The 27,329-nt window shown below is 48.3% G+C and overlaps 1 protein-coding gene across 1 annotated transcript in view; it reads left to right on the top strand.

The window, feature by feature from the left end:
* Positions 1-27,329, top strand: part of HMMR (hyaluronan mediated motility receptor) — a 415,301-nt gene that overhangs the window by 377,330 nt on the left and 10,642 nt on the right. The window contains exons 19-20 of the mRNA XM_085617832.1: positions 13,905-14,007; positions 14,307-14,483. Coding sequence (XP_085473958.1) covers positions 13,905-14,007; positions 14,307-14,483 — 280 coding nt within the window. The remainder of the gene's footprint in view (positions 1-13,904; positions 14,008-14,306; positions 14,484-27,329) is intronic.

The following is a 27,329-nucleotide window of genomic DNA, read 5'->3' on the forward strand; positions in this document are numbered from 1 at the left end:
ATTCCCTGTAAGGTAAGTAAAATCGTTTTGATTAAATAGTACAATTTTAAAGAATTTCTTTAGGTTTTTCTTACTGCACACTTATTGACTGTTTTTCTTGGCAACGTTTGTTATCCTATGGAGGAAAATAGTCTTATCTGTTTTAGGCTAAGTATTCGGTAGTGGGAGTTGAGGTTATGGGGGTAGACTCTGGTCCCCCAGGGTTAGAGATGCACTAGGGTTACACCCTCAGCGGCCGTAGGGAGGCCGGGTGCAGAGTGAGGCCCAATGGGGGATAGGGGGCCTCCAGATGGTGGCTGCTGACGAGCAGGCCACTTGGTTGTGGGAGCGTAGCTCCTAGACTTTAGCCCCAGCCAAATGGAAACAAAGAAGCACCCTCAGCACTAGGGCCGCCGGGTGCAGGATGCTGTTTCGACATCAGGCGCCCTGTTTGCAATGGGGGAGCCTTCGGTTTTTAAAGGCACTGCAGGCTTGGGGCCGAAGGTCTTCTGGGTGCGACCACCACTTCGAGAGGTAAGTTGGGGGTTGGTTAGGCACCGTTGGTTTGGCCACCCAAGGCTGTGGGGTGTCTGGTGCAGGGGTGCATTTTGGGGTCGGATCTTACCAGCTCCTGCTCGCGATTTGGGGGGGCCTTCCGGATTTAGGCTGCAGTCATCTGCTTGAGGAAGGTCAGTGGTCGCCAGATCTTGGTTTGGATCGCCAGGGGGACCTCCTTGTATTTACCTGCTCGGGCCGTGGATGGCGGATATAGTGTGGGGCGGATCCGTGGTGTCCGGCTGCCGGAATCGGAGGTTGCAGATTAATAAATCCGGTGTTCATTGGAGACCGTCTTTGTGGTTGGTGGCAGGTAGGCATAAGCCTTTCCCTGGTTGGCTGAGTACTCCCATCTGCAAGATGGCGGTGACTGAGTTGTGTGTTCACCACGCCTCCCCCACCTGAGGGGTGGAGTTGGCAGGGGTGGGAACACTTCTCCCACACTTGTTTATCCTGTCGGTGCTCCCGCCTGAAGTGGCGGACAGAACCAGTGGGGACCAGTTGCTGAGAGCAGCAAGTGGCCTGGGAAAGCTCACAAAGGTGGCAAGCCTTTGAAGCTTCCTCTTCGTGAACCCTGCTCATCCTGGGGGAGGAGGCTTGGCACCTCGTCCCAGGATGTGCATTGTTTCAGGCCCCAGAGAGCAGCAGGCTCTTGACTTACAGGTCCAGAAACATGTCTGGTGGTGGCGGCTGAAAGCAGTCACTCAGCCTGGACACTAGTGGCAGGTTCATTTACAGGGGGCATCTCCAAGATGGCCTCTGTGTGCATTTCTCTTTCAATCCTACACTGGCATCAGTGTGGGATACCAAGCCTCATTTTTCAGTGTAGCCATTATGGTGCTGTGGAGTTCGTAATGACAAACTCCAAGCACCATATATTCTTAATGGCAGCACTGCACTTACAATGTCTAAGAATGGCCTTAGACACTAAGGGTACAGGGCTCATGCACCTGTACCCTCCCCACTGGTATAGTGCACCCTGCTAGAGGGGTGACCGATATATGCCAGGGCAGTGGGTTGTAGGCATGGCACAGATGTGTGCCATGTCGACTCTGAACCTTGTTCTGCACCAAAACATGCAGACTGAAAAGGCAGAGTGAGTGTAATGATGCAGGACCTCTAAAGGTAAAACCAAAGGGGATGATTGACGGAGTGTTGAACATTGCAAGCTCTCACCCCCAGTCAACTGTTCTGAGTTTATTCCATCCTCATTCTTTAGCTCACTCCACCACCCCAGTTCAGACATGGCCATATGCAAATCAGTTTGACACTGTGCCTCATGGGAACAGTCCAGCCCAAACTGGCAAGCCATGTCTTCCCTGGGCCGGAAACAAGTATCCTGGGACCGGTTTCTGGCTAATCAGCAGTCATCTCACAATAAATGCTGCAGCCCTTAGAGGCCTTTTCTGGTCACACTTCCCTGGGTACCTGTTGTACCATTTACCAGGGGCTGACGTGTGGCCAGAGATGCCAATTGGTAAGGTAATTATTACTTGTACATGATTGATTAAAAGCTTTGCAAAAAGAAAAAATGTAAAACATTGCTAAGTTACTCAAATTCATTTTGTAAATCTTTCTAAAACTTAAAATATTACTTAATCTGAGTTTTTAATCATCATTGCGATTAAGAGTTCGAATGCTTCAGAGAGTCATCACGGAACTGTTCAGTCTGGCTTTTATTGATCCACATTCGGCGTTCTCTTGTGCCTTCCTGCTACTAATTGAAAACTTTGTGACCCAACAATTCAATTTTGTTTTCGTTGGGTTAAAGCATAATTTGGCCGCTTGCCTGCATGTTCGAACACCATGTAATTTAAAAGATGGATGTAATAAATTGTACCTCAGGTCCTTTAATTTAGGGCAGATACAAGTTGCATAAATATCATCTTTGCCAGCTTGCACAAGCGACACTGTTGCGGGCACTTTTTTCTTTCCTAGGCGGCAAGTGAGGGGCAGCTGGAATTACCCTAAGGCGTAATTTATAAACTTTGCCCTTACACCGATACTCTCCAATTATCCCTCAGGTGCTCCTCCCAGTCCTGAAGAAGACCCCACTGCAAGGACAACCAGTCCTGCCCACAGGGGTCAAAACGTCGACAACGCATATCTCAAACTCAGCGACATTATTTTAAAACCATTGATTGTCCATTTAAGTTGTGTACCTTCCGGAACAATTGACCTCGTTGAGGCTGGAAAAGAACCATACCAGGAAATGTTGATGCACTTATGTCACTAATACCTTTTCCCTGTCCCTTACCCTCACGTTACCACTGAACCCCTACCTCCCTAATTTTTTCCACTTTCACACTGAGCACTGCAGTATATTGTACTTAAATTACATTGAATAACAGCATTGTCTTTGAATGTTAATGCTTTGAACACAACTGCAATTGGGATTTCTTCCCTTTTTTCTAAATTAAAATACTTGGATTCATACCAGATCAATTAATGTTGTGTTTTACTACTACTAATTTGCTTTGTTCAAAATAGTACGCTACCACGACCTTATGCTATATACTGTACCATGGTGGAGGGCGCTTCCTACACGATGGTGCTCCGTCAGGCTGCTGAGGTCCACGATCTTCCTACGGTGGCCCTCAAAACGAAGCTCCTTACTGAGGTGCTCCAGACGGTGTCTACTTCGGAGTCTTTGCATCCCTTCAACGACGCCCTCACCGACTTCCTGTTGGGCACTTGGTCGCGGGGGCCCCCTGTGGATAAGAATGTTGCCAGGCGTCACCGCCTGGTGACCCTGTGTTTCTGACCACTCGTCCCACGCCTGAGAGTCTGGTCATCCAAGCCTCGACGTCCGTGTGCTTTTCCAACGGCTCCGCCGGATAAGGACTCTAAGAAGCTGGAACGGTTCGGTAAGCCGTTGTTCTCTTCAGCCAGCTTGGTGCTGCAGTCAGGGAACACTGCCTGCTTATTGGGCCGCTATTCCCACACGGTGTGGGATACAGTTGCTCAGGTGTTCCCTCAGTGTCCTGAGGAGGACCATGCTGTGCTTTCCCAGGCGGTTGCTGAGGGTAAGGATGCGGCTAAGTTTGCCATTCGGTGTGGTTTGGACACCACTGACTAGTAGGGCAGGGCGATTTGTAAGACCGTGGCGCTGCGTCGCCACGCCTGGTTGCAATCTACTGGGTTCTCGACCGACGTCCAGAGCTTGCTCATGGACATGCCCTTTGGTTGCACTCGCCTGTTTGGTGACCAGGCTGACAGTGCACTGAAGCGTTTTAAGGACTCGCGGGCCACGGCCAAGTCCTTGGGTCTTTCCACGAAGAGCGCAGCCACTCCTGGTTTTTGTTCCTTTCGTGGCCAAGGCAATGAAGTCTATGCCAATGCGCATTATCAACAAGCGAAGAAGTGACTTTGTCATGACTTTCTACTTTGAAGAAGAAAAGATTGCACACATCTATACCCAACACTAGATGGCAGGAGTATGCAAAGCAAGTTATTCGACAGCACTAAATGCCAAGAACAGACGCTTACAGGGTAAGTAACCTAATCCTTTCTTAAAAGTACCTTATACTAGGGACTTAAAAGTTAACTTGTACTAATTTTGTGTTGACCAATTAAACATAGTTTTACGTGTTTGATCACTTGCTCCGAGGTCTGTTCAGCAGGACCCCTGTACTAGTCATTGAACCAGTAATATATCTAGCAGCAAAAGTAAAACGCATGGTTGGTGAGTGAAAAAAGGGCATCTCCTCTTATAAAGCATGTGCATTTGTGAAGGATGCAATGCTGTAGAAGAATGTTGCTCAACTTATAACAAAGTATCTTGTGACATATTTTTCCATAAGTAAAGCCATGTTGATTAATCCTAAGTGACCTTTTGATGGCTACTTCATAACTGCGATTACTCACCTTGTGACTAATCCCCGGGCTTAGTTCTTATGCAACACTAGGTGTCATAGTGCGGCTTTGCACCAGTGTTGCTCCACTTTGGAAGTGAGTGGAGCTGCATGCAAGCACCACCCATGCTCACTGACGCCAGTTCCTTCATTTCCATGTTTTCTAATGCACATCTGGAGCTTACCCGTTGTTTTTGGCCAGACTCATCAGAATGTATCAAGTGTGTAAGGGAAATGTCACCCACTAAAACCACAGGGTTTAAGCCCTGCAGAGACCGTTGCAGACCAATGTCTGCTACAGACCTGTACAAAGTCTGTTTGGGAGACCACGACTGCAGGGCCTGTAGCATGTACACCAATGAACCTGCATGCTCTCCTGGGATGTGAAGCCAAAGTCCTTCCCTTGGCAGATTCTCGTTGTGGTTGAAGTTAAAAAATGAAATCCAAGAGGGCAACCATCCCTTTCCACCACTCTAACTCTAGAGTGCCAAATATGGCAACCTACCTCCCAGTCTCTCCTCTAATCTCCCCAAGACCATTCTGTCATTCTGGCGCACCCTGACTTTCTAGGTTAGTCTGTGTCATCACAGCAATTGGAAGCCTTCAAGAGAGACTGCTGCAGATCTTCTGCACTTCACCTGCTCCCTGTGGCATAACTTTGTGCCCCAAACAAGTGCAGGGGTTTCCAGTCTGACTTCACCGCTGGTACTGTCCTAGATGCAGTCTGTACCCCCTTGGACCCACATCAAGTCTATCACCGACTCTGATTCCCGCTTTAGTGCCATCCCCTTCCCGCTCCCATGAATGCTGATGCTAGATAAATGTGTACAGCCTATAATGCTGTCTGACTCCAAACTAGTTCATCTACAACCTCAACTGAATTTGCAACTGGAGTGCAACCTCTTGGCAATCCCTCGGACAGCTTGCCAATTGGTAAAGCCCAGACTTTACATAACTTAATTGTGACACTCTGACAAAGACAGCTATGATGACGGAATGATTGTATTCCCCCACCAGAACTGCTATCGAGGGCTTCAGGATGCCAGTGGGATGTTATCTTAACTTGCCACTCTTTAAGGCAAACTTTGCATCTTTTCAGCTCTGACTTCGATAACGATAACTTTGATGAAGGGTATGATTTTATTCTCCATTATGGTTAGGAAAACTGGTATAAGGAACTATGCAATGCCAGTGCCTCGATGCGTCTCCAGATACTGGCCTTGTCTACTGTGGGTCCTGTTGGAGGAAAACAATGCTTTTGCTGTCATGATAGAGGCCAGGTGAAATATTAAACCTACAATTGCCAGTCATGGAAGTGATGATCAATGATTTGAGTGAAGTTTAGCAACCTGGCCTGGCTCCCACTGAGCCACTGTTACCCTTCAATGAGGAACTTACTGACACCCTTTTGGGCACCTGGGCCGTACTCTGTTCAGGTCAGTCAGACGGGTTGATTATCGCCATGTGCCTGATGACTCACTTAAGTCACCATCCCACTTCGGAGAGTCTGAAGCATCCTCCAACCTGGTCGATCCAAATACTTTCCATACCATTCCTCCCCACCATGAGACTAAACAAATGGATTTTTGGCAAAATAATTTCTCCTTTGCAAGTGTACGATAGTGGATTATGTGGTGTGGCTGTGAGGGCTAAAGGTAATAGTCACAATCCCCAAGTCCACTTGGGTTCTTTAACGAAACCCTTAGCTCAGTCCTCTGTAGTAGCCGAACAGCCTTCAGGCTTTATCAAAGAAATGGTGTAAAGTACCTGAACAGTTAGGTCCCAACACAATACAAATCTGACTCCAGTTCTATTGAAGGGAATCTGAGATTTTCCAAAGGTAAGTAAAATACTTCAACTTTAAGCTCTTGGATGCAATAAAACATTGCAATCAGTTTTGTAGGCAATGGGTAAAATGCCTGTTAGGGTCTTTTTGGACTAGCCAAAGTGGACTGGGGCTAGTTCCAAGAACCATTCTGGTCAACCTGTTGTAGAAGTCTGCTGTCTTGGGGTCATTGGTATCTTTTTGTTTCCCCTCCTTAAAGCGACTGTCAAGAAGTGGTCCTAATGCTGGGGTTTGTGGCTGTTGAAGAGTTTTCCTGGACCCACCCTGGTGTCCACGAACATTAGGGGCTGTCTCCGTCCTCAGTACTCATGTCCACATTGCAGCAGGAGATTCCAGTGCAGGTGCATTTGCCACTGGTCAACTGATCTCCCAGTTTATAGCAGGTCCAGTGGTTGCTAAATGGTAAGCAAATCCTTTTCTTTAGGGGACCAAAGTCCTCTTTGACTTTGGCCATGGATCCCATGATCTTGGGGACACCTCGTGAAGTCTGTATTTTGTCGCCCAACGAGCACTTCATCGTCCTGCTTTGAGCAACTTCTCTGGGCAGCTGGCCTTTCGACAGGTGCAGGATACTAGTTTTTGGTGGCCCTGAAGCTTAACAGGTGACTAGCCACCTAGCCCTTGCAGTCACTTCTTCCATCATGGCACAAGTGGAGCTTTTTACACAAATGGGCACAACCGGCACAGTCCTCTATGCAGGCTCCTTGGATGAAGCAGGTATGGTCCTGTCTTTGGTGCTGCCACTCTTTGCTGGGTCCAGGGAGTAGCAGGGCATTTCTTCTGTCATCTTTCCGTCTAGTCGTGATATGCAGACTGTGGGTCTGGGGTGCCACTTCAGTGCCTCTATCTCATTGGTGTGAGGGGAGGACTCACTAACCAATGGGGCAATAGTTCCCACAGTGCTACCCGTGCTGCTTAACTATATTTCCTAGGGGTTCAGCCGTCAAACATCCCAGGATACCCCCTCGCCCCTAAGCCAATATGAAGCAAGTCTTCTCCTGTGAAGTCATGAGCATACCCCTTTGGTATACGTGACATGCGCCACTCCTCCTGGAAAACTGGTTCTGCAACAGGTGTTGTAATTTGCTTCCCTGAGGGAGTAGACTCTTTTGAAGCTAGGCCATATTGCTGGAGGAGGTCACACCTTCTCCCTACAGTAATTCGTTGCCTGTTCCTGAAAGGGCTTCACCCTTCCTAGCAGGAGGCTGTGGGAAAGTACCCTCTTTCTGCATGGTTGCTCCCATTTTATGCTGAACTGCTGATGTGCTTTGACTGAGTGCCTTGGGTGCCTGCTACTTGAGTTTGGGCCATGGATGGAGGGTGCAGAGTGGGACGGATCCGCAGTGTCCGGCCGGAACCAGAGGTTGCAGATTAATAAATCTGGTTTTCACAGGAGACAGTCTGTTGTTGAGGTAGGTCCTCTGGTGTTTGAGGTTGCTGGCTGCAGGACACTGATTTCGCAGGACAGGCCGGTAGGGCTGGGGCCAAGTCAGTGTCTTCATGTGCTTCTACACAGCTGTCCGGTTCTTTTTTCCATAGTGTCTTCTGGTGCGAGGAAGCACGGTTCAGGGGTGCCCCTAAATACTAGATTTAGGGGCGTTACAGGTAGGTAAAAAGGTTGGGACCAATGGGTCCCTCCCCTGGGGTGGGTACACCCCTTATGCCACCCTTCAGTGGGAGGGGGGCATAAGCCTGTCCATGGTTGGCGGAGTCACCCCATCTGCAAGATGGCAGGGACTGAGTTGTGCTTCACCTCACCTCCCCCACGTGAGGGGGTGGAGTTGGCAGAGGTGGGCACACTTCCCTCGCTTTCTTTTCCCCACTGGTTCTCCCGCCCAAAGTGGGGGTCAGAACCAGTGGCGGCCAGTGTCTGAAAGTAGCAAGTGGCCTGGGGAAGCTCACAAAGGCAGCAAGCCTTTGAAGCTTCCCCTTTGTGAACCCTGCCCCTCCTGGGAGAGGAGGCTTGGCACCTCCTCCCAGGATGTGCATTGTTTCAGGTCGCAGAGAGCAGTAGGCTCTTTCCAGGGGTCCAGAAACATGTCTGGTGATGGCAGCTGAAAGCCTGGACACTAATGGTAGGTTAGTTTTCAGGGGGCATCTCCAAGATGCCTTCTGTGTGCGTTTTACATTAAATCCCACACTGGCAGTAGTGTGGGTTTAATGTGCTGAGAATTTTGATACCAAACTCTTCAGTGTAGCAATTATGGTGCTGTGGAGTTCGTAATGACAAACTCCCCTCGGGAGATCCTAACCTGATATCCGGCGAACCCTGACCTGCCTCAAGCCGACGCCTTCAGCCTGAATCTGGAAGGTGTCCCCCACCCCCACCCCCCCAACCCAACCATGACCAGGAGCTGGTAAGATCTGACTCCAAAAGGCACCCCTGCACCAGATGCCCCACAGTCTTGGGTGGCCAAACCGACGGTTCCTAACCAATCCCCAACTTACTTCTCAAAGTGGTGGTCGCACCCAGAAGACCTTCATCCCCAAGCCTTGCATTGCAAACAGGGTGCCTGATGTCGAAACAGAACCCTGCTCCCGGCACCCCTGGTGCAGCTTATGTTTGTTTATATGTTTTCAAAGCGCTTGAATGCAGAGGCATCTTGGCGCGGAGTGTAGTGGCAGGGAAAACAGGTATAACGCCACCTATGTAGTTGCAAAGAGCTGTGTTTTTAGATTTTTTCTGAACAGCTGGAGGTTGGATTGAAGCCTCATAGTTTGAGGCAGCTTGTTCCAAAATCTCGCCGCACAGTATGTAATCTGGCCACCCCAACCTTCTCTTCTAATCTTTGGCACTTTAACAAGACCTTGAGTGGCCGATCTTAGGATGCGTGATGGAGCATGGGATACAAATAAACTCAAGATCGTCCGTGGCACCGCCATAGATTGCCTTATGCACGAGTGTAAGAGACTTAAATTCTATGCGCTGTTTTATAGGCAGCCAATGGAGAGATCGTATCCCAGCTGAGGTAGGCTGTCCTCTACGTAAGCCCAATAGGAGCCTGGCTGCTGCGTTCTGTAATGATTGCAGTTTCTGCAGTTGAAATTCGTCAATCCCCAGAAACTGAGCATTGGAATAATCCAGCTTTGAAAGAAAGACTGCCACCATCACTGTTTTTTGGAACTCCTGAGGTATAAAAGGAAAAACAATTCTCAGTGTCTTCAGGAGAAAGAAACATGAGGACGTAAGACTATTGACCTGTGCACCAAAGTTAAGCTTGTTGTCAGAGAACGCCAAATTTCTGACCTTCTCTACTGGGGATGGACATTCTCCGGCCTCTGACGGCCACCACGATTGGTTCCACATGGGCAGACCCGACACAAACTCCATCACCTCTGTTTTATCTGTTTATTTTTAAATTTATCTGTAATCCCGACCCTTCCAAGACATGATCTCCGTAAGACAGGAATGAAATCTATGAGCTGTGGTTTCAGGCTGATTGGTGGTAGCAATAATGAGTTGAGAATCGTCAGCGTATGAGACCAGAGCAAAACCATGTCTCCTGACAAGGGCTTAGGGTGCGTTTTTGGTGCTACTTTTTCCCCCATTAGTCCCAAGCTAAAATCCATGAGTTTTGCTCCGACAACCAAGTGGCCTGCTCGTCGGCAGCCACCAACCGGAGGCCCCCCATCCCTCATTGGATAACATTTGGCCTCAGCACCCGGACGCCCTAGTGCCGCTGAGGGTGTAACGAGTGCATCCCTGTCCCTGGGGGACCCCTGAGTCTACCCCCAGAACCTAAGCTCCCACTACCGGATACCTACCCTAAAACCGATAACACTATTTTCCTCCATAGGATAACACTGTTTTTCGAGTTTTAAAACCTAAAGAAATTCTTTGAAATTGCACTAACAATGATTTTACTTACCGGTTTACAGGAAATCTCCCAGTGTAGTATCCAGGTAGACTACATTGTGTAAGATAAGAAATCTCAAAAGTAACTCCTGTAATTCTATTGAAAATCTTATACAAAGTATATGTACTGTATTTACAAAGCATTGCATTTCTCAGAAACCGTACTGCAAGTCAAAACAAAGTGCAATTACAATACAAACTATTAAAACTGTATATTTACTGCAAAGTAATTTTCACTTGCCTTTGCCAGGCATGCTTGGTTCTATAAAATTAAAAAAATATTTTTAGACAAACAATTGGTCTGAAGTTCAGTCTTTGTGTGAATTCATTTGCTGACTGTGTATAACAAATGCTTAACACTGTCCTCTGATAAAGCCTTGCTGCTCGACCACACTACCACAAATAGTGAGGTGCTATCTAACTTTACCTCTGCCTACCTTTGGGGTTCCACTGGACTCTGTACACACTATACCATCTTTGCCACTGAAACAGGTGGCCCCTGTTGTCTTCTAATAGGCTGATTCAGTGCTGGCCTGACTGACATGTTGCAATCGAATCCGACTGAGGTTTCTACGCTAGCTTTATCTCACAGCAGTCCTTGCATTCCCTCTTTGGTGCAGACTCTGATTAAAGCTATGACCTGGATGAGTTCAATCAGCCCTGTGCCAATAATTGGTAGGAAGACTGAAAAATGACTGTCGTGCATAGTGCAGCCAAAGTCTTCAACTTCCCACTATGGTGGTCATAGCCTGACCTAAGTCCTGCTGCCTGACCAGACTGCTTCTGAGCCTCTCCTCCCCTTCAGTAAAGTCTTGACCAATACCTTTGTAGAGGCATGGGTTTAACCCTGTACCTGCCTCCACTGAACAGGCAAATTGCCAGGCGCCTTCACCCTTCCACAGGCAACCCGGCCTTTCTCTCTCTCCACCCATCTCCATAAAGTCTTGTGGTCCAAGCTTTCACTAGCTGGAACAACCGTAACAGTTTCTTGCTACTCCTCTTATAGGGGATTTGAGTGGAGACTTTTGGAAAACACTTAATCTCCTTTGCGAGTTGGGGTAGGTGGAGATCAGAGGCCTCTAATTTCCAGCAGAGTCATGGGTTTAGATCAACCTCCTGGAGCAGAGAGCCATCTGCTTAGTACTGAACGTTTTTTTGACGTCCATCAAGGGGAGGCTGGTTTAGGAGCTCACACACCACCATAGCTGTGCGGTACTGCAACAAAGCAGTGTGGGGGTCACAGACCCTGTGCCTTGAACTAATCTGCCTTTGGAAATGGATGGATCGCAAAGGCATTTTCCTGTTGGTGAACCTTTAGGCAGGTTCATTGAATACCAGGGTGGACAAGCTCAGCTGTCTACAACTAGTGGCTTACGAATGGCAGCTAAACCCAGAGGTGTGCAAGGTCTCTTGGGAATTGGGAGACTCCTGGCTCTGTCTTTTCACCACTGCCGAACTTGCAATGTCAGCACTTCTACATGTTGTGTGATTCGTTCAGACACCTTCCACCTCAAGTGGAACTCTGGAGTCCTGTATGTCTTTCCACCTATATTACTGCTGCCTGGAGTTCTCAACAAGATCAGGACCAACCAGGCCCAAGTCCTCCTAATAGCTTCCTGATTGGCAGGGGAAGTATTGTATGCAGAACTGAGCTTGAGCATTTGTGCTCTGATCAGGCTGCCCATCATGGAGGACCTGATGTTGCAGCAACAAGGCAGAGTTCTGCACCCAGGCCTTTGCTGTGTCCACTTCCTTGCTTGGAGATTGAGCGGCAACAGCTAAACACCTTCAACCTGCCATCTTGGCAGCCAGGCGTCCTTCAACAAAAACTGCATATGCCTGTCATTGTGACATATTTGTGGCTTGGTGAGCCATATGCCAGATTGACTCTCTCCAGGCCAAATTATCTAACATTCGGTTATTCTCTCTTGCATGGCAAGATTTTGCTTTGGGTACAGTTATGGGGTTATCTTTCAGTCACCATAAGGTTGTTAGATCTGCCCTTGTATGACTTAACGGTTGGGGTGCTTTTTTTTTTTTTTTAAAGGGTTGCTATACCTTTCCCATGTGCCTTTTTGTAATGCCACAATAGACCCAAAATCTAGTGCTGACTTATCTGATTTGCTCTCTTGTTTGAGCTACTTTACCGCTTTTATTTTCGGCTCCTTACTGTCAAGGCATTTTCTCATTGGCATCTCCTCTGTATGGCCTGAGTGAACTTCAGACTTTGTCAGTACACCATGCAATACCTCTTCCCAGACAACTGGTCCTGCCGAAAGTTTTGACTCGTTCCATGTTGGTCGAACTATAACCCTACTGGCATTCTATCCTCAGACTTATCCCTCAGGAGAAGGTGAGGCTCCATTGCTTGGATCCCAAAGGAGCGCTCACCTTGTGCATTGATCATACCAGGTGGCCAATGAGCTCTTTGTTGGTTTCTCTGGGGCAAAAATGGCAAGGCAGTTAAGAGGAGAATCCTCTCCTGTAGGATCGTGCTGTGCATTTAGATCTGCTACGCATTCACCAAGAAGCAGCTTCCAGGACTGACTCTGTGCTCACTCTACAAGGGCTAAAGCTGCTACCGCTGCATTGGTATGTGGTATCCCTGTCCTAGACCTTTTCTAGATGGCTATGTGGTGTCCTGCCATATGTTCACAAAGCATTATTGCTTGGAAAGGTTTTGCCAGGAGAGGCATTTTGCCTGCTCCGTCTTGTAGGGCTTACTGGTTTGGGGACAGTTCCCAGACCGGCCTCTGAATAGCTATTGCTTTATCTGTTCAAAAGGGGAAATCTGCAGCTAGAAGTTTTTATCCGGACAAGTTACCTTTGGTAATGCTCTTTCTGGTAGAGACTCTAACTGCAGATTCTTCACCAACTCTCCCATAATCCCTGTTGTGTGATTACTCTACCCATCAATAAGATCCCAAGTGTTGGAGTCCACACTCTTATCAACCAACTTGCTTTCATGGTTCTGCTTCTAGAGATGGACAGCCTTGAAAGCAACGGATGTCAATGCGCGGGAGTGAGGCTTATAGAGGCCTCCCACATTTCCAGAGGGTAACTGTCCTTGCAGAACCACACAGTGATACCTTGCGGCACACCGAGGTACTACTGAGAATTTTCCGAATCCAGTCTGCCTGGAGAATATTCAAAAAGGTTGGGAATCTGCAGCTAGTCTCTACCTGAAAGTTACGAAGGTAAGTAACTTGTTTGTCTGCAGTATGTCCCTTCTTTTTAATGAGCAGACTGCATTGTCCCTTCCCTTGCTGCATGGACACAATTAGCTGCCAATAGTGTTTTCACAGCCTGGCACCTCATTTTATTCAGTGTCTAGCAGTATTGGATTTTATGTGCCTAAATGAGGATTTATCAGCAAAATGCATCCATACATGTTGATGATTCATAAAGTGCTGTTTAGTTTTCACTTAATAGGAAAACTTGAACAGTAGGGATTAAATCCATAATGTGAATTTTAATGCATAATTAGGCTTTTAAGAACATTAAAGATGTTGTAGCTTTTTTTTTTTAAATGGCATAATTCCTTCTTGTATATTCACTCATTGGTATTTTATTCATCCAAGTATAGTGGTCTTGTAATGTCAAATGGTACATAATAGTTACTTGCTTAATTTTGTAGCCTTCTCGTCCATAAATTGACAAAAAAAAACTGCTGGAAATGTATGCACTACATTGAGGTTTTTGGGGGGCACAGTAGTATGTAAACCATGCCAGGCTTGGGGAAACCATTGATGAAGGATATTAAGACTTACAATTTGGAAGATTTGTGGTAATTTAAAGATGTTTCTGTTTACAGAAGACAATCCATAGATGACAAATTAGTAATGCAATTTAAAGAGGAGACCCAAAAGTGGCGGACTCTCTATGAGGAACTGCATCACAAAGTGAAACCGTTCCAGGTGAGGTATTGCTCCTGCTAATTATCACCAAATTTCCTTCAATGCTATTGTGATGTTGCACGACCAGTAACGTTTATTTTGTAGCGCAATCTAAATTACATCCTGCAATTTTTTTTATTTATTTTTTTTAAATAAATGTTGACACTTTGGTTCAAGTAAGATTTATTTTCATTGAGCTGTTCTAGAACATCTGAATCCTGTTTCAGAACCGACAGGTAGTTCTAATTGTTCTTCGATAAAACTTGGATGAAATGAGGCTGAATGTATTTGTGTCCGAGTGACATTCAATTTTATTCCAGCAACAATTGGACATGTTTGAGGCTGAAAAGAACGCATTGCTGAATGAACATGGAGCAGCTCAAGACGAGCTCAATAAACTTAGTGAAGCATATGCAAAACTTCTTGGCCATCAGAACCAAAAGCAAAAGATTAAGCATGTCATGAAACTGAAGGAAGAGAACTTTCAACTGAAACAGGTATGTATATTGTCACACATGGGTTGACTTGTTGGCAAAATGCTGAAACAGTGCAGGGGCTTATTTGGATCATTCATAAGACATGTTAATATAGCAAATGAGATTTAATGTGTGGTTTGCGGTGCTGCTTGTGGCTAGAAATCTGTGGCTCACCTGGCACCTCCACGATCCCTCTACCTCCTCTCCCCCAAACACCTCTCCCCTTTTGAATTGCCGATGTGTAGGAGCAGGTTTCTAGCATTTTTCTGAAGTGACATTTGTTTGTATATAGTTATCACTCTGCATCAACTTTGTTATGAAAGTATTGTTAACTTATACCATTTCTTTGGCATCTTTGAGATTTTGGAGTTTTGCGTGTCCAAAGACTTGCGTATTGCCACCTCAGCAGTCCATTCACATCCTTTCTGTGCAACATTTGATTTGATATCTTCGATCAACTGTTATTTTGGGTATGACCTTATATAGGAGAAAGTGCACCCCTTACAGTGAGGAATTTGAATCTGTCATTTGATTATCAAAAGAATTCTGTAAGACTAGGTTCTCACTTTCACATGAGGAAAGAGAAAATAAGTCTTGGGTAGTCCCTAGAGTCTCACCTCTGGCTGCAACCAATCTGAGCAAAGATCTTCAACAGGCACAAAGCTGCATGTTTTTTCAGGCAGTCAAAGGCTTTGTTGGAGTTAGGTATGTCGGTCTTTCATCCACATTGGAATCCAACTGCCGCTTTGTGGTGTGCTGCTGGTCATCTGTCAACTGCTTGGGGGCGGAGAAAAGGTGAAATCTAATTGTGAATTGGTAAGTGGGTGGTACTTGAGTATTGAGAATTTCAACTACGAAGTGGGAGCATGTGATGTGAGGTATGCTGTTGAGTAGCAAAAGAGGGGCAAGAAAAGTAGGGGAGACTATTGGCATTTCCTGGGTGTAGTATCCAAATCTGTTGGACTACTCTGTGCACATGTTTTTAAAGAATATATCCATTTAGGATTTGTTTTCCATTGTATATATTGATTTATTCTAATACTATGATTCAATTAAAGTAAACCCATTGTTTGTAAGGAATTAATTGTGGTGTTTGACTTTGATTAGATTCTACTGATTAATACGCGTTCTTGATTTTTCGGTTTCATTTGATTTCCACTGTGACATATCTTTTTGTACCATTATCTACCCAGGCCTAGTGGCTTTTGGGTCACCCCATTGTTATAACTACTAACCTATGCAGGCACAGAAGGTAAGTCAGTCCTCAAGAGACCTTGGGCTGTCAAGCGAAGGAGAATAACATTGGTGAAGGCTTTGCACCCCGTAAGAGACCATCTAAGTTTAGCCAGAGCACAAGAAACTCAAGGAAAAGTGTTGGCAGGTAACGCAAAAAAAAAAGGAGCCGGTGACTAGAGAACATCGGACTCCAACTCTAAAATCTACCTTGGCACTGAACCCATTGCCTATCAAAGGCAAGTCGAGGTCAAAACAGCCCCTCTGGTCACATACCGAGGACCCTGCAGGAGGTCAATCCTCCAAAATGGCACTGGTGTTGAAGGTCGAGAGAGGGCAAAACACGCCATTCAAAGCACCCGTGGAAAAAGGACGCAGGCGCTTCAGATGAAGCAAAAAAAGTGGCTCGAGGGGATCCTCCAAAAGGAAACAATTTGATACTACTTTCAACAGGCTGTATACCATTGAAACCTTTGACAGAAAAGACACGAGGAAATCTTTGGACTTTGAACCACCACTAACCCCAGAGCCCCAAGATTATGAAGCTGATGACCCAGAATTCCAGGGTCTGTTCAATGTAACTTAAGACATGGAAGAAAAATGGTAGGATCTCAACGTGACTGGGTGCCTCTTTCTGCATGGTTAGCCACCACTTTTTGCCTAGTTTTGATATGGTTGCTACTGTAGTACACAGGGTCCCTGCCAACCAAGTCCCCTGTACCAGTGATCCTTCCCCAGAACATATCCACAATTGGTACTTCTGCCCCTTGTAAGACCCTAGTAAATGGTACCATGGGTACCTAGGGACTGGGAGCTGAAGAGGGTCCCCTGGGGCCCCCCAATCACTGGGACCATGCCACTGCCCTTGCAGCTTGCATGCCTCTGTGAGGGAGAAAACAGTTGACATGGCACCTTGCCTGGGTGCCATGCCAGCCAGCACTGCCTGGAGGTATATCTAAGTTAACTCTTTAGTAGGCCTCGCAGCCCTAAGGCAGGGTGCACTATACCACTGAGGGCATAACTGCATGAGCAGATATACCCGTACAATATTAGGGTCCATGCCGTCATTTTGTACCAGTGAATCTATTGAGAGTAAATGGGCTGTAAACTCGACAACTCATGTTCCACAGCACCATGATGGCTTCACTGAACACAAGTGTGCTTGGTACCAAACTACTCCTCTCAATCAATACACACTGATGCCACACTGTGATTTGTTGTACCATGTACTCAGGGGGCACCTACCAACCCTGGTGTCTGACAGGCTGTAGGCAGCCAGCCACCACCAGACATGTTTCTGGACCCGTGAGTAGAGAGCCTCTGCTCTCTGGGACCAGAAACCATGCACATCCTGGGCAGAGGTGTCGCACCTCACCCAGGATGGACCAGTGCTTGCAGTGGAAGCTTCAGAGGCCTGCTGCCTTTATAATGTAAAAGACACACAATTGATGGACGGAATGCAGAACAAATCAAAACATTCACCCCCAGTCGAGATCTGGGTTAAATTCATCATTCTTTTGCTCACCATGCCACCCCAGTTTAGACCTGGCCATATGCAAATCAGTCTTGACCCTGTGCCTCATGGGAACAGTCCAGACCGAACTGCCAAGCAAAGTCCTCCCTGGACCGGAAACAAGCATCCTAGGACCGGTTTTGGGGTTTCACCCCTGTTCAGCCAGGATAGCTTGTTTCCAGTGGCACAGTGAGCCCAGGACCCACGTCTGGGCATACCTGGCACACTTGGGGCGAGAAAGCAAAAGACACACAATTGATGTGAGTATGCTCAGACGTGAGTCCCGTGCTCTTCATGCCACTGGAATCAAGCTATCCTGGCTGAAGAGGGGTGAAACCCCGAAACCGATTCTAGGATGCTTGTTTACAGTCCAGGGAGGACCTGGCTTGGCAGTTCGGGCTGGACTGTTCCCATGAGGTACAGGGTCAAGACTGATTTGCATATGGCTGCGCTTAAACTGGAATGGCATGGTGAGCAAAAACGATGGATTTAGGCCCAGATCTCTGTACTGGGGTAAATGTATGACATTGTTCTGCCTTCTGTCCAATTGTTTTTTGCCTTTGTAATGTGACCCCTAGCCTCTGCTGATGGCACCCCCTCCTCCCCCATTTACACCCACACTTTGGACGGGAAACCTTCGTAAAATAGTAGGTATGCCCACTGCTGCCAACGCCACCTCAAAGGTGGGGGAGGCGAGGTGAAACCACTTTGTCCCTGCCAACTTGAAAACTGGGGAGACCCTTCCAATCAGGGCTAGGGTGGACAAATAGAGGGTGTAGTCACTCCGGGTAAGGTTCCCATTGGCCCAAACTGCTGCTCCCCAAAACGTCCCGAAATTTAGCATTTTGGTGGCTCCACCAGACCTAGAAACTAGATCTGCAACTATCGAACTGAACTAGAAAAATACCCCTGTAGAGAAGACTGAAGACGCCGACTGCCTTGGCCCCAGCCTGTCCAGCTTCAACGACCATGCGACCTGTCTTGCAGCCAGTGACCTCTGAAAACCCTGGGAGGACTTCTGCCTTCAAAAAAGACTCCTGTCTCCCGTGGACAGCTGCCCTGTCCAGAAGATATCTACTCCAAGGATCCCGGACCAGGTGGATCTGCATCTCCGGCCCACTCTGCACCAGATGCCCCCGGTCCATGTGGCTCACCTGTGTAGTGAAGTCTCCCCAGAGATCCTGACCTAGAGTTCAGCGTTTGCGGACCTCTTGATCCCTCACAGCGGCACCTGGTGGGAGTCCAGAGGCTTTCCCTGACCGGCTCTAGTAAGAAGACTCGGTCGAAAGGCACCCCTGCACCCGAAGCCCCTCTCTACTTGCCTCTGTCGGTCTCCCTCCTGCAGCCTACAGTGCGGTGCCCACAGCCCGTTACCAAAAGAAGAATCTCTATTGCAAAGCATTAGGCGCCAATGCTGAAATTGCACCCGGCCGCCCCTGTGCTGCTGGTGGTGTAGGTTTGGTGCTGCTTTGTGGCCCCCGTGCTGGTCCTAACCCCCAAAGCTTGGCCCCTGCAACCGATCCACTCACCTGCAAGTAGTGCATCTCCATTCATCCAAGTCTACACTGCAAAGCATTGGGAGTCCAATGCTGAAATTTCACCCGGCTGCCCCTGTGCCGCCGCCGCTGGTGGTGTAGTTTAGGTCCTCACCTGACCCTTGCTCCTTTTCTGACCTTTGGTCCCGAAGACTGTGTAATACCTGTTGAACTGTGTTGGAAGTGGGTGTCCATATCCCTCTCTGCCACCACCAATGCTGGAGGCGGGAGTCTGTCCCACACTGCTGTTGCCAGGTGTGAGATTAGGACCCCTTGTTTCAATGTTAGGCTAAGTTAGGACACCGTCTGAGATAGCCCTGCTCACCCCCTTAGTAGTTTGGCACGAGCAGCCAGGCTTATCTCCAAGGCATGAGTGTACATTATGTGCAACCACACTCACAGCAACCCAATGATGTCACCACAAATAGACACCACACAAGTTTTTATAAAATGAGTAAAGTTCATATAAGAGGATATACGATATGACCACACGATACAAAACCAACGTATAATAAGGGGTAGTATTCCTTCCTGCGGATTGGTAGGTTCTAATCCCAAGCACCGCTTCTAACCAACAGTTAAGCTTACTTCGAACTGTTTCCAAAAGGTTAGGCAAGTCCTATTGCTAGAATCACACAAGTTGCAAAAGAAACTAAATACTGCAATGCGTAACAATATATTCCTGTACTGTGCAATAGAGTAACAATGCCATACGTCGCGCCACAGTCGTGTACTTTGCAATAGAAGGAATAATGTAATGCGTATCTTCCCCCAGCATTCCCTGTGCAAGGAAGAAATAATGCAGTGCGTCACGCTACAATCATGTACTCTGCAAGGGAAAAATAACCGTGCGTAGCACACCAAGCATGTGGTTCATCGGGCACAAATGAGGTCAGGCGTCATACGACAATTCGATAGTTCGTTAGCAGCAATAATGCAAAGTGTAATACTACAGTCTAGGTGTTCCGTTAACAGTTGCCCCCAACATGGATCAATGATGACACAAGTACCACTTCTCTCCCCAGCCCCAGTAGTGCCCCTCCATGGGCCAGCGCGGAACTTGGTCCGAGCCGAAGCAACAGGCTCGTGCAGCAGACATAAGTTAGAGGCCGAGAGTGTCCCTCCGTGCCAGCACCCCACCCCAGGTGGTGATCCACGGTACCTGGGGTGGGGGGTGCAACCCCATTCTCTTCTCCAGTGACTTGGGCCTTGATCCAGAACTCAGTCAATGGGCACGGCGAGCTCGGGCCGGCGGTTCAGCTCCTCCGGGGCTGCCGGTCCGAGCCACTACTGTTTCTCTCCAAGGGCCCAATGACCTGGCCCTCTTTCCGGCGGTCTCAGTGGACACTGAGACCCGCACTCAGGATACTTACTTCGATTTCGGTGCACACACTACCCAGGCGCTCTTCACCAACACCTAGGCTTGCACTTCGACACGCACCCTGCGCATCCGAGCCTCACCTTCTCCCGGTGCACATGACCAGGTGCTCTTCAACGCCTCAGCTTCACCACGACAAGCACCCTGCGCGTCGGACTCTGGTTACTTCGGTGTGCCCATGATCACAAGGCACACCTTCCGATGGGCTCAAGCTGCAAAAGCACGCGCACACCGCGTTGCTTGGGACTTCTCCGGAAACGTTTATGTTCCTGTGTTTCCAAACAGGGAGCCAGCTCATCTCAGGCCCTTCGGATTCAGGACACAGCACAAAGCACAGTCCTGTTCAAGAAGGGGTGGGCACCACCCACTGCAATGTCCCTTCAGTCTCTTCCTTAGTGAAAGCTACAAACTGCAGGCCAGCCCCAGATCACGAAGCAAGGGTCAGTCCTATCCAGCAGTCTCTTCAGCAACTTCTTCCTTGGCAGTGGTTCTTCTTGACCACGAAAGAGGTCAAAGCCTTTGCACTTGACCTGTCCATTTTGCCATTCAAAACTACACGAAATTCTAGGGGTTTCAGTTCTTAGTTATACCCCTTCATGTCTTTGAAGTTTGTTGTGCTCCGGGGTCCCTGACCCCTGCCTAAATCTGTTCTGGGTGTCTCGCTCCCAGTGTCCCCTTTTTAGATCGAGCCTTAGCGCAGCGCGCATGCGCTGCTCTAAGGATACAGCCTCTTGCAGCTGAACTCCACTTTCCACATGCTTGTGCTTGTGTGGATTTTTCAGCATTATTTTAATTGCCGTTTGCATGCGTCTTTAAAAAGAGAGCACGCAATTGGGTAAAGGCGGGCGCATGTCCCGCCTTTCCCAGCCAATGTAACCGCCCACAGTCTTATGCTTGCAGTTACGCGCACGGGCACCATCTGTTTTAAATTATCATGCCCAGACGTGGGAGCGATTTAATTGAAAACGGATTGCCTGGTGCTTGCTCTCGCACGCACCACTCGCGGGCTTATTCTTGCCTGCCTCCCCTCCCGTATTGTGCCTTTCACCTACTCCTCCCATTCACCAGTTGTGCCTTTTTTCACCAATCTTATTGGCATGGCCCGCGCTGTTTCTCGCTTGCCCGCTGCTGCTCTCGTTCCCTTTATGGGTATCCTAATCTGCGCTGAGCGAGAGCGCTACCCGTCCATGTTGTCTTTGCCCCCTGCTCTCCGTTTTCTCAACTCGTAATAATTTTTTGTCTATTGAATGTTTTTTTTTAATTGAAGTAACAATAGGAGACCTGCTCCTCCTCTCACCCTGCTGTCAGCCCGATTTCCTCCAGCTTGTTCTTTCTGTTTATTTTGCATGTTGCCCGTAAACGAGAAAATTGTACAGGAAACATTCACAGTGAAACATTACTAAACACGTGCATTCCTGGAGTATAATCCCGCATGAGGCATCAGATTTCTCAACTGACAGCAGTTTATCTTCACTCTATCATTGCCAAGACTTGCGCATAAATATGGGCCCAAGAGTGGCGCTCCAATCACTCCCGGTCCCGGCACAGCATCTTATCGTCCTTTCAAGAGCCCGTCCAGGTCTGCCTGCAGGGAGACCGCATGCAGTCCACCATGATGATCTCCAGTCCCTATTGAGCTAAGAAGGGCCTGTCTCCGGCCGTGGCTGGGGAGCAGCAGCTGCAGGACAACCAACCAGTGAGTACCTGCTCACGCTTTCCTTCAGCAGTGTCGCGCAAGACCTCGGGAAGTTTGCTTGCACGCAGGGGCATCTTAAGCATTTTGGGGGCCCTGGGCCACATATATTTTGGGAGGCATGTTTTTAACAGATTTTTAAAATGTATTCAAACCATTTCATCTTTCATGCCGACCTTGGTCAGGTTACTGACCGAGCATAGGCACATGTTGAATTTCTAAATGTGTTTACCTCTAATATTCATTGATGGTGACCTGTGCTTTCAATTTTATAACTTAGCAGCAGCGCACTAACATTATTGGTGATCATCTTTGAGACCTGCATTTCTGATCTGTAAGGTACCGTTTTGAGCTAAAAGACTGGTTTTTTTTTGGCTTTCCCATGGTGTTGAAAAACAAACCTTTCTCTGCCATATGTCTGCAGTAGACACCAATACATATCCCACACTGAAAATAAATTACAGGAATACGTAATAAAAAAAAAAATCTGTTAAGAATTATTCAGGGTCATCCGAGCAAAAGCAAAGCTGGCTCTATCAGGGGGCACCCTGAATGGCTAGGGCCCTGGGCCAGGGCCCACTTTTCTCCTGCCTTAAAACGCCTCTGCTCACACCTTTCAAACACTTTAGGAGAACACAATTATCAGTGTTGCATGGGATTAACAATATTTTTGTTGGTTTTCCTTTGATTATTATTATTTAAATGCTGAGCTGCTGTCTTGGGGACCTGGATGTTTAGCCCCAGCTCCTAGTAACTGACCTGAAAATGTGATTCTGAACAGATCAGTTATTTTCCTGTGCTAAAAATTGAAAATGTGTGGAAATGTGATACAATTGTAAACATAATGTAATTGAAATGTGAAAATGCGCACTTGATGCACATGATCTACTACCTTCTCTCAACACTCATGTTACTCAACACCCTGTTACTCAACAGCTAGTTTTCTAATGTATAAATAGCCTTACATGCATTTATTATTCTTGTTTTGTTGTTGCTGCTGCATATTTATTTTAACCCCTTAACTGCTGTTCCCTCCCCCCCCTCCCCCCCCCCCCCCCCCCATGCTGAGCCCTTTTTTGGCTATTTGTAGTAGGTCGCGATTAGGCCTCTAACTTTGACCACATAAGGTATCCACACCATCATGGGGATTCTAAAGGTACCCAGGGTTTGTGGATTCCCCTGGAGGGGTCCCAGAAATTAGCCAAAATACAGCTACATTTTGTGTCTTGGGGGAAAAAAGTGCTGCAAATGAAAGCGTTTGGGTTTTTCCCCTGCAAATGGTATCAAAAATGTTTGTGGGGCTGAAATCGCAATTTCCCAGCTCTTAGGGAATGACAGTTTTGTCAGAAGACCAAAAATGTTTACAGTTTTGGCATTTTTCTGGGACATAGCCTATTTTTTGTCCTTTCAACCTCCTTCCAGTTAATGGTAGAAATGGGTATGAAAGCAATAATGGATCCTGGAAAGCTATACATTTTAGAAAAGTAGACAATGCGGAGTTTAGCAAGGGGTTATTTGTGTAAATCCATCAAGGTTTCTTTATAGAAACTAACAGTTAAATATAGGGAAAATGGAAAATTAGTTAAAAAAACAGCCTTTTGTGTCACTGTTTTCACCTGTAACTTTTAATTGACAGCTTTGAAAGCAATATACCGTTACATCCACTGGACCTTACTGGTTGTGGGGATATATAGGACTTGTAGGTTCACCAAGAACCCAACTAACCCAGAGCCAAAAACTGAGCAGCGTCTTCCAATGGTTTATCTGATAGACTACTTTCCGCAGATTCCTTAACGTAGAATTATCCCCAGGCATGAGACTGGACCTGGAAAACGTTTTTGCCCAGCATCTCTGCGCGCTGGGGGCGTTACCTCGCGACTCCGCCCAACGTCCTCCGCGGGCATAACGTCAGCGAGGTCACAAGCCCCACCCCCGCGCGCTGACATCAGTTCTTCTTTTCCGCGTGCAACGCGGATCCGGATTGTGCTCCTGGTCTATTTCAGGCCTTATTTTTCCGCTTTGAGCATTTTCTTGGGAAGTGTGCCTTCGGGCTTCGACATGCTCGTCTTGCTCGTGCCAGATGTCTGCGATGGATCCTCACCCCCTCTGCATGTGATGTTTGGGGGAGCACCACAACTACAGATTGTGAGGCATGTCAGCAAATGAAGTCACAGCGGGAGTGCCGGATGAAACTCCTTTCGGCACGCATGTCAAATTCGGCGGCAGCGCTGCGTCAGTCTCCCGTGGACTGCTTCAAGAACCGCAGCTTCAGTCTGTGACCTCGTCCGTCTCTGAGACCGCAAAGGTGTTGCTCACCTGTTGGTAAGTGTCGCAGTTTGTCCCCGAGGCCCGGTCCCCGGCCTGTTGGGGGCGTGGGTTCTCCACAGGTGGTGCTGCCCCACATGTTGCCACCCTATCCGCCGTTCCCCGGCATGGGGGCGACCAGAGCAAAGATGGAGGCCTATGCGGCGGCCTTGTTGGCTCTTCCTTCACCTTCTCTTCCTGGGACTTCTGGCTGTGTGTCTCGCTGGCTGTGTCTCGCTGGCTGTGTCTCGCTGGCTGTGTCTCGCTGGCTGTGTCTCGCTGGCTGTGTCTCGCTGGCTGTGTCTCGCTGGCTGTGTCTCGCTGGCTGTGTCTCGCTGGCTGTGTCTCGCTGGCTGTGTCTCGCTGGCTGTGGCTCGCTGGCTGTGGCTCGCTGGCTGTGGCTCGCTGGCTGTGGCTCGCTGGCTGTGGCTCGCTGGCTGTGGCTCGCTGGCTGTGGCTCGCTGGCTGTGGCTCGCTGGCTGTGGCTCGCTGGCTGTGGCTCGCTGGCTGTGGCTGACTCTCATTGCAGACTCGCTGTGCAGAGCAATTTCCTAGACTGTGGATGTTAGGTGCCATGCCTGTCTGAGAACATCTGGCTTCTCTGGGGATGTCCAAGTGCCCTTTGATGGCGCTCGTCTTTGTATACGGGGCAGATGTGGTGCTAAAATGCTTAAAGGGATCACGGGCTACAGCTAAGTCCCTGGCTGTTTTTTGATCCTTTTGTGGCTACGGAAACAGCTTCCTGCCGGGCCAGCCCTATCTGGCCAGAGGACCATGCAAGTTCTGCAACCTTCGCACGTTCATGAGTGCGGCTCACCAGACCTCATGGATCGGGCGGCCAGAGGTCAGGCCAAATTCTCCTAGTCTGATTCTCTCAGAACATGGGCTTCCAGTTCGTGGCAGGATACGCCATCACCTCCACCAAACTGGGATATCACCTCGGACAGCTGGGTTCTACAAATAGTCTGAGGATTTTGAGGTACTCCCTCCCCTTCGAAACTACCTCTCCCTCCATACCTCTTGTATATGATCGGCTAACGGAGGATCACCTTGCTTTACTTGAAGTCACAGCTCTTGGCCAGGGGAGCCATAGAGGGTTCTGATGCCTTAAATAGGCTGTGGTTGCTATTTCTGCTACTTTCTGGTCCCCTATAAAGACACCGGTCTGCGTCCTATCCTCAGCGTCCGAGCCTTCAATTAATTCCTCGGATGGAGGTGGTCGCAGCTTATCTGCGGAGATCAGGTGTTCCAGTGTGTCCGTTCTCCCCCCCCCCCCCCCCCCCCCCCCCACCTCACCTCCCCTTATCTCAACAACTGGCTGAATGCAAGCTTGCCCCAGGCAGTTATCTCCCACCTCCAGACTATGGCAAACCTCTTGCATTCGCTGGGGTTCAGCATGTTGATAGTGAAGTCACACCTGACTTCTTCTCAAATGCTCCCTTTAATCAGATGTTGGGCCTGTCTTCCCAACGTAGAGTCAAGGTTATTCAGGCTGAACCAGATGTTTCGGCCACTATCCTGTATTTTGGTGAGACAGACTGAGGCTGCTGGGCCTCATGGCCTCCTGCTAGTGAATCATGCCAGATGGCACATGCTGGCTCTGCAGTGGGGCTGAAGTTCCAATGGGCACAGCATCTGGGGAATCTCTCAGACTTTGTCGATCTCGGAGGGAACTGCGCAAGATCTGCAGTGTTGGCTGACAAACTGCAAACGGGTCACAGGCAGACCCCTTTCTCTTCCCCACCCAGATCTTGGTGGTAATAGATGTCACTACTGGGATGGGGCAGGTAACATTTGGGGGAGGTGTAGATCAGAGGATTCCGGTCTCCTGCGGAAGCCGGGTTCCACATCAACCAGTTGGAGTTTTGTGCGATCTGATTGGCACTGAAAGCCGCCTTACCATCTCCCGATGGAAGACTAGGCCAGGTGTTCACAGACCACACCACCACCATATGGTACTACAACAAACAAGGCGGGTGGGGTCATGGACACAGTCTGGAGGCCCTGTGGCTCTGGACTAGGCTGGAACAGGAGATGTTCCCTGATGGTTCAACACCTGGCGGGTTCCCTGCACACCAGGGCATACTAACTCAGCCGTCAGTGCCTTTGGGATCACGAATGGAGTCCATCTGGAGGTGGCGTAAGGACTTTCAGTGGTGGGGAGAACCTTGGTTAGATCTGTTCACCTCCGTTGAACGCGCAATGTCAGCAATTTTGCACGTTGGAGATTCCAAGGCGGTTCTTGCTCAGCAGTGCTTTTAGTCTCTAGTGTATCTCGGGCCTCCTATATGGCTTTCTGCACATAGCACTCCTGTCCATCGTGCTCAAGATCTTGAGCGACCGAGTCCAAGTTATTCTTGTGGCTCTGGACTGGGCACAGAGGGTTTGGTATCCTGAGCTTCTGCAGAGGAGCATCAATCCAATCAGGCTGGTCCTTCAGGAGGATCTTATGTTGCAGCAGCAGCGGAAGGTTCTCCACCTGAACCTGTCAACTCTCCGCCTCCTTGCGTGGATAATGAGTGGTGACAGTTTTAAGCATTCTTCCTCCACTCCCCCCCCAAAGTATGCAAAGTTATTCCAGGCACCCTTCCGCTAAGTCGATATACGCCTGTCTATGGCAGAGTTTTTGTAAATACTGTACAGGATGGTCTATTGACATCATCCTTTTCATTCTATCTTGCCCAGCAGGGCTCTGCTTTGAGCACTCCTAAGGGTTATCTCTCTGCCCTTTCTGCCTTTCTACAGTTGCCAAACCAACCGTCCCTATTAAAGTCCCCTATTGTAAATGGATTTCTGAAAGGGCTTACACATTTGTTCCCCCTTCACCTTTTATCATGCCCCAGTGGGACCTTAACTTGGTTCTCTTATTTAATGAGTGCACGATTCGATCTGCTACACAATTTCCCCCTCCGGCTTCTTACAATCAAGACAGCCTTTGTAGTACCCATAACTTCTGCCAGGAGGATGAGCGAGTTGCAGGCACTAATTAAGCCTCCTTACTTGGCCATCTTTCTGGTCAAGGTAGTGCTCTGCACTAGGGCTTATTTGCCTAAAGTGGAGACCTCTTTTCACCTAGGGCAGTCTGTCACCTTGCCCTCATTCTATGCTCTCCCACATCCAGGAAGGTGGTCTCCATTGTCTGGATCCGAAAAAAGTGTTATCGTTCTACCTTAACCACACTAAAGAGTTCCTGCTGAATGACTAACTCTTT

Source organism: Triturus cristatus, chromosome 7, assembly GCF_964204655.1.
Source record: "Triturus cristatus chromosome 7, aTriCri1.1, whole genome shotgun sequence".
In the NCBI taxonomy this organism is placed as follows: Eukaryota; Metazoa; Chordata; class Amphibia; order Caudata; family Salamandridae; genus Triturus; species Triturus cristatus.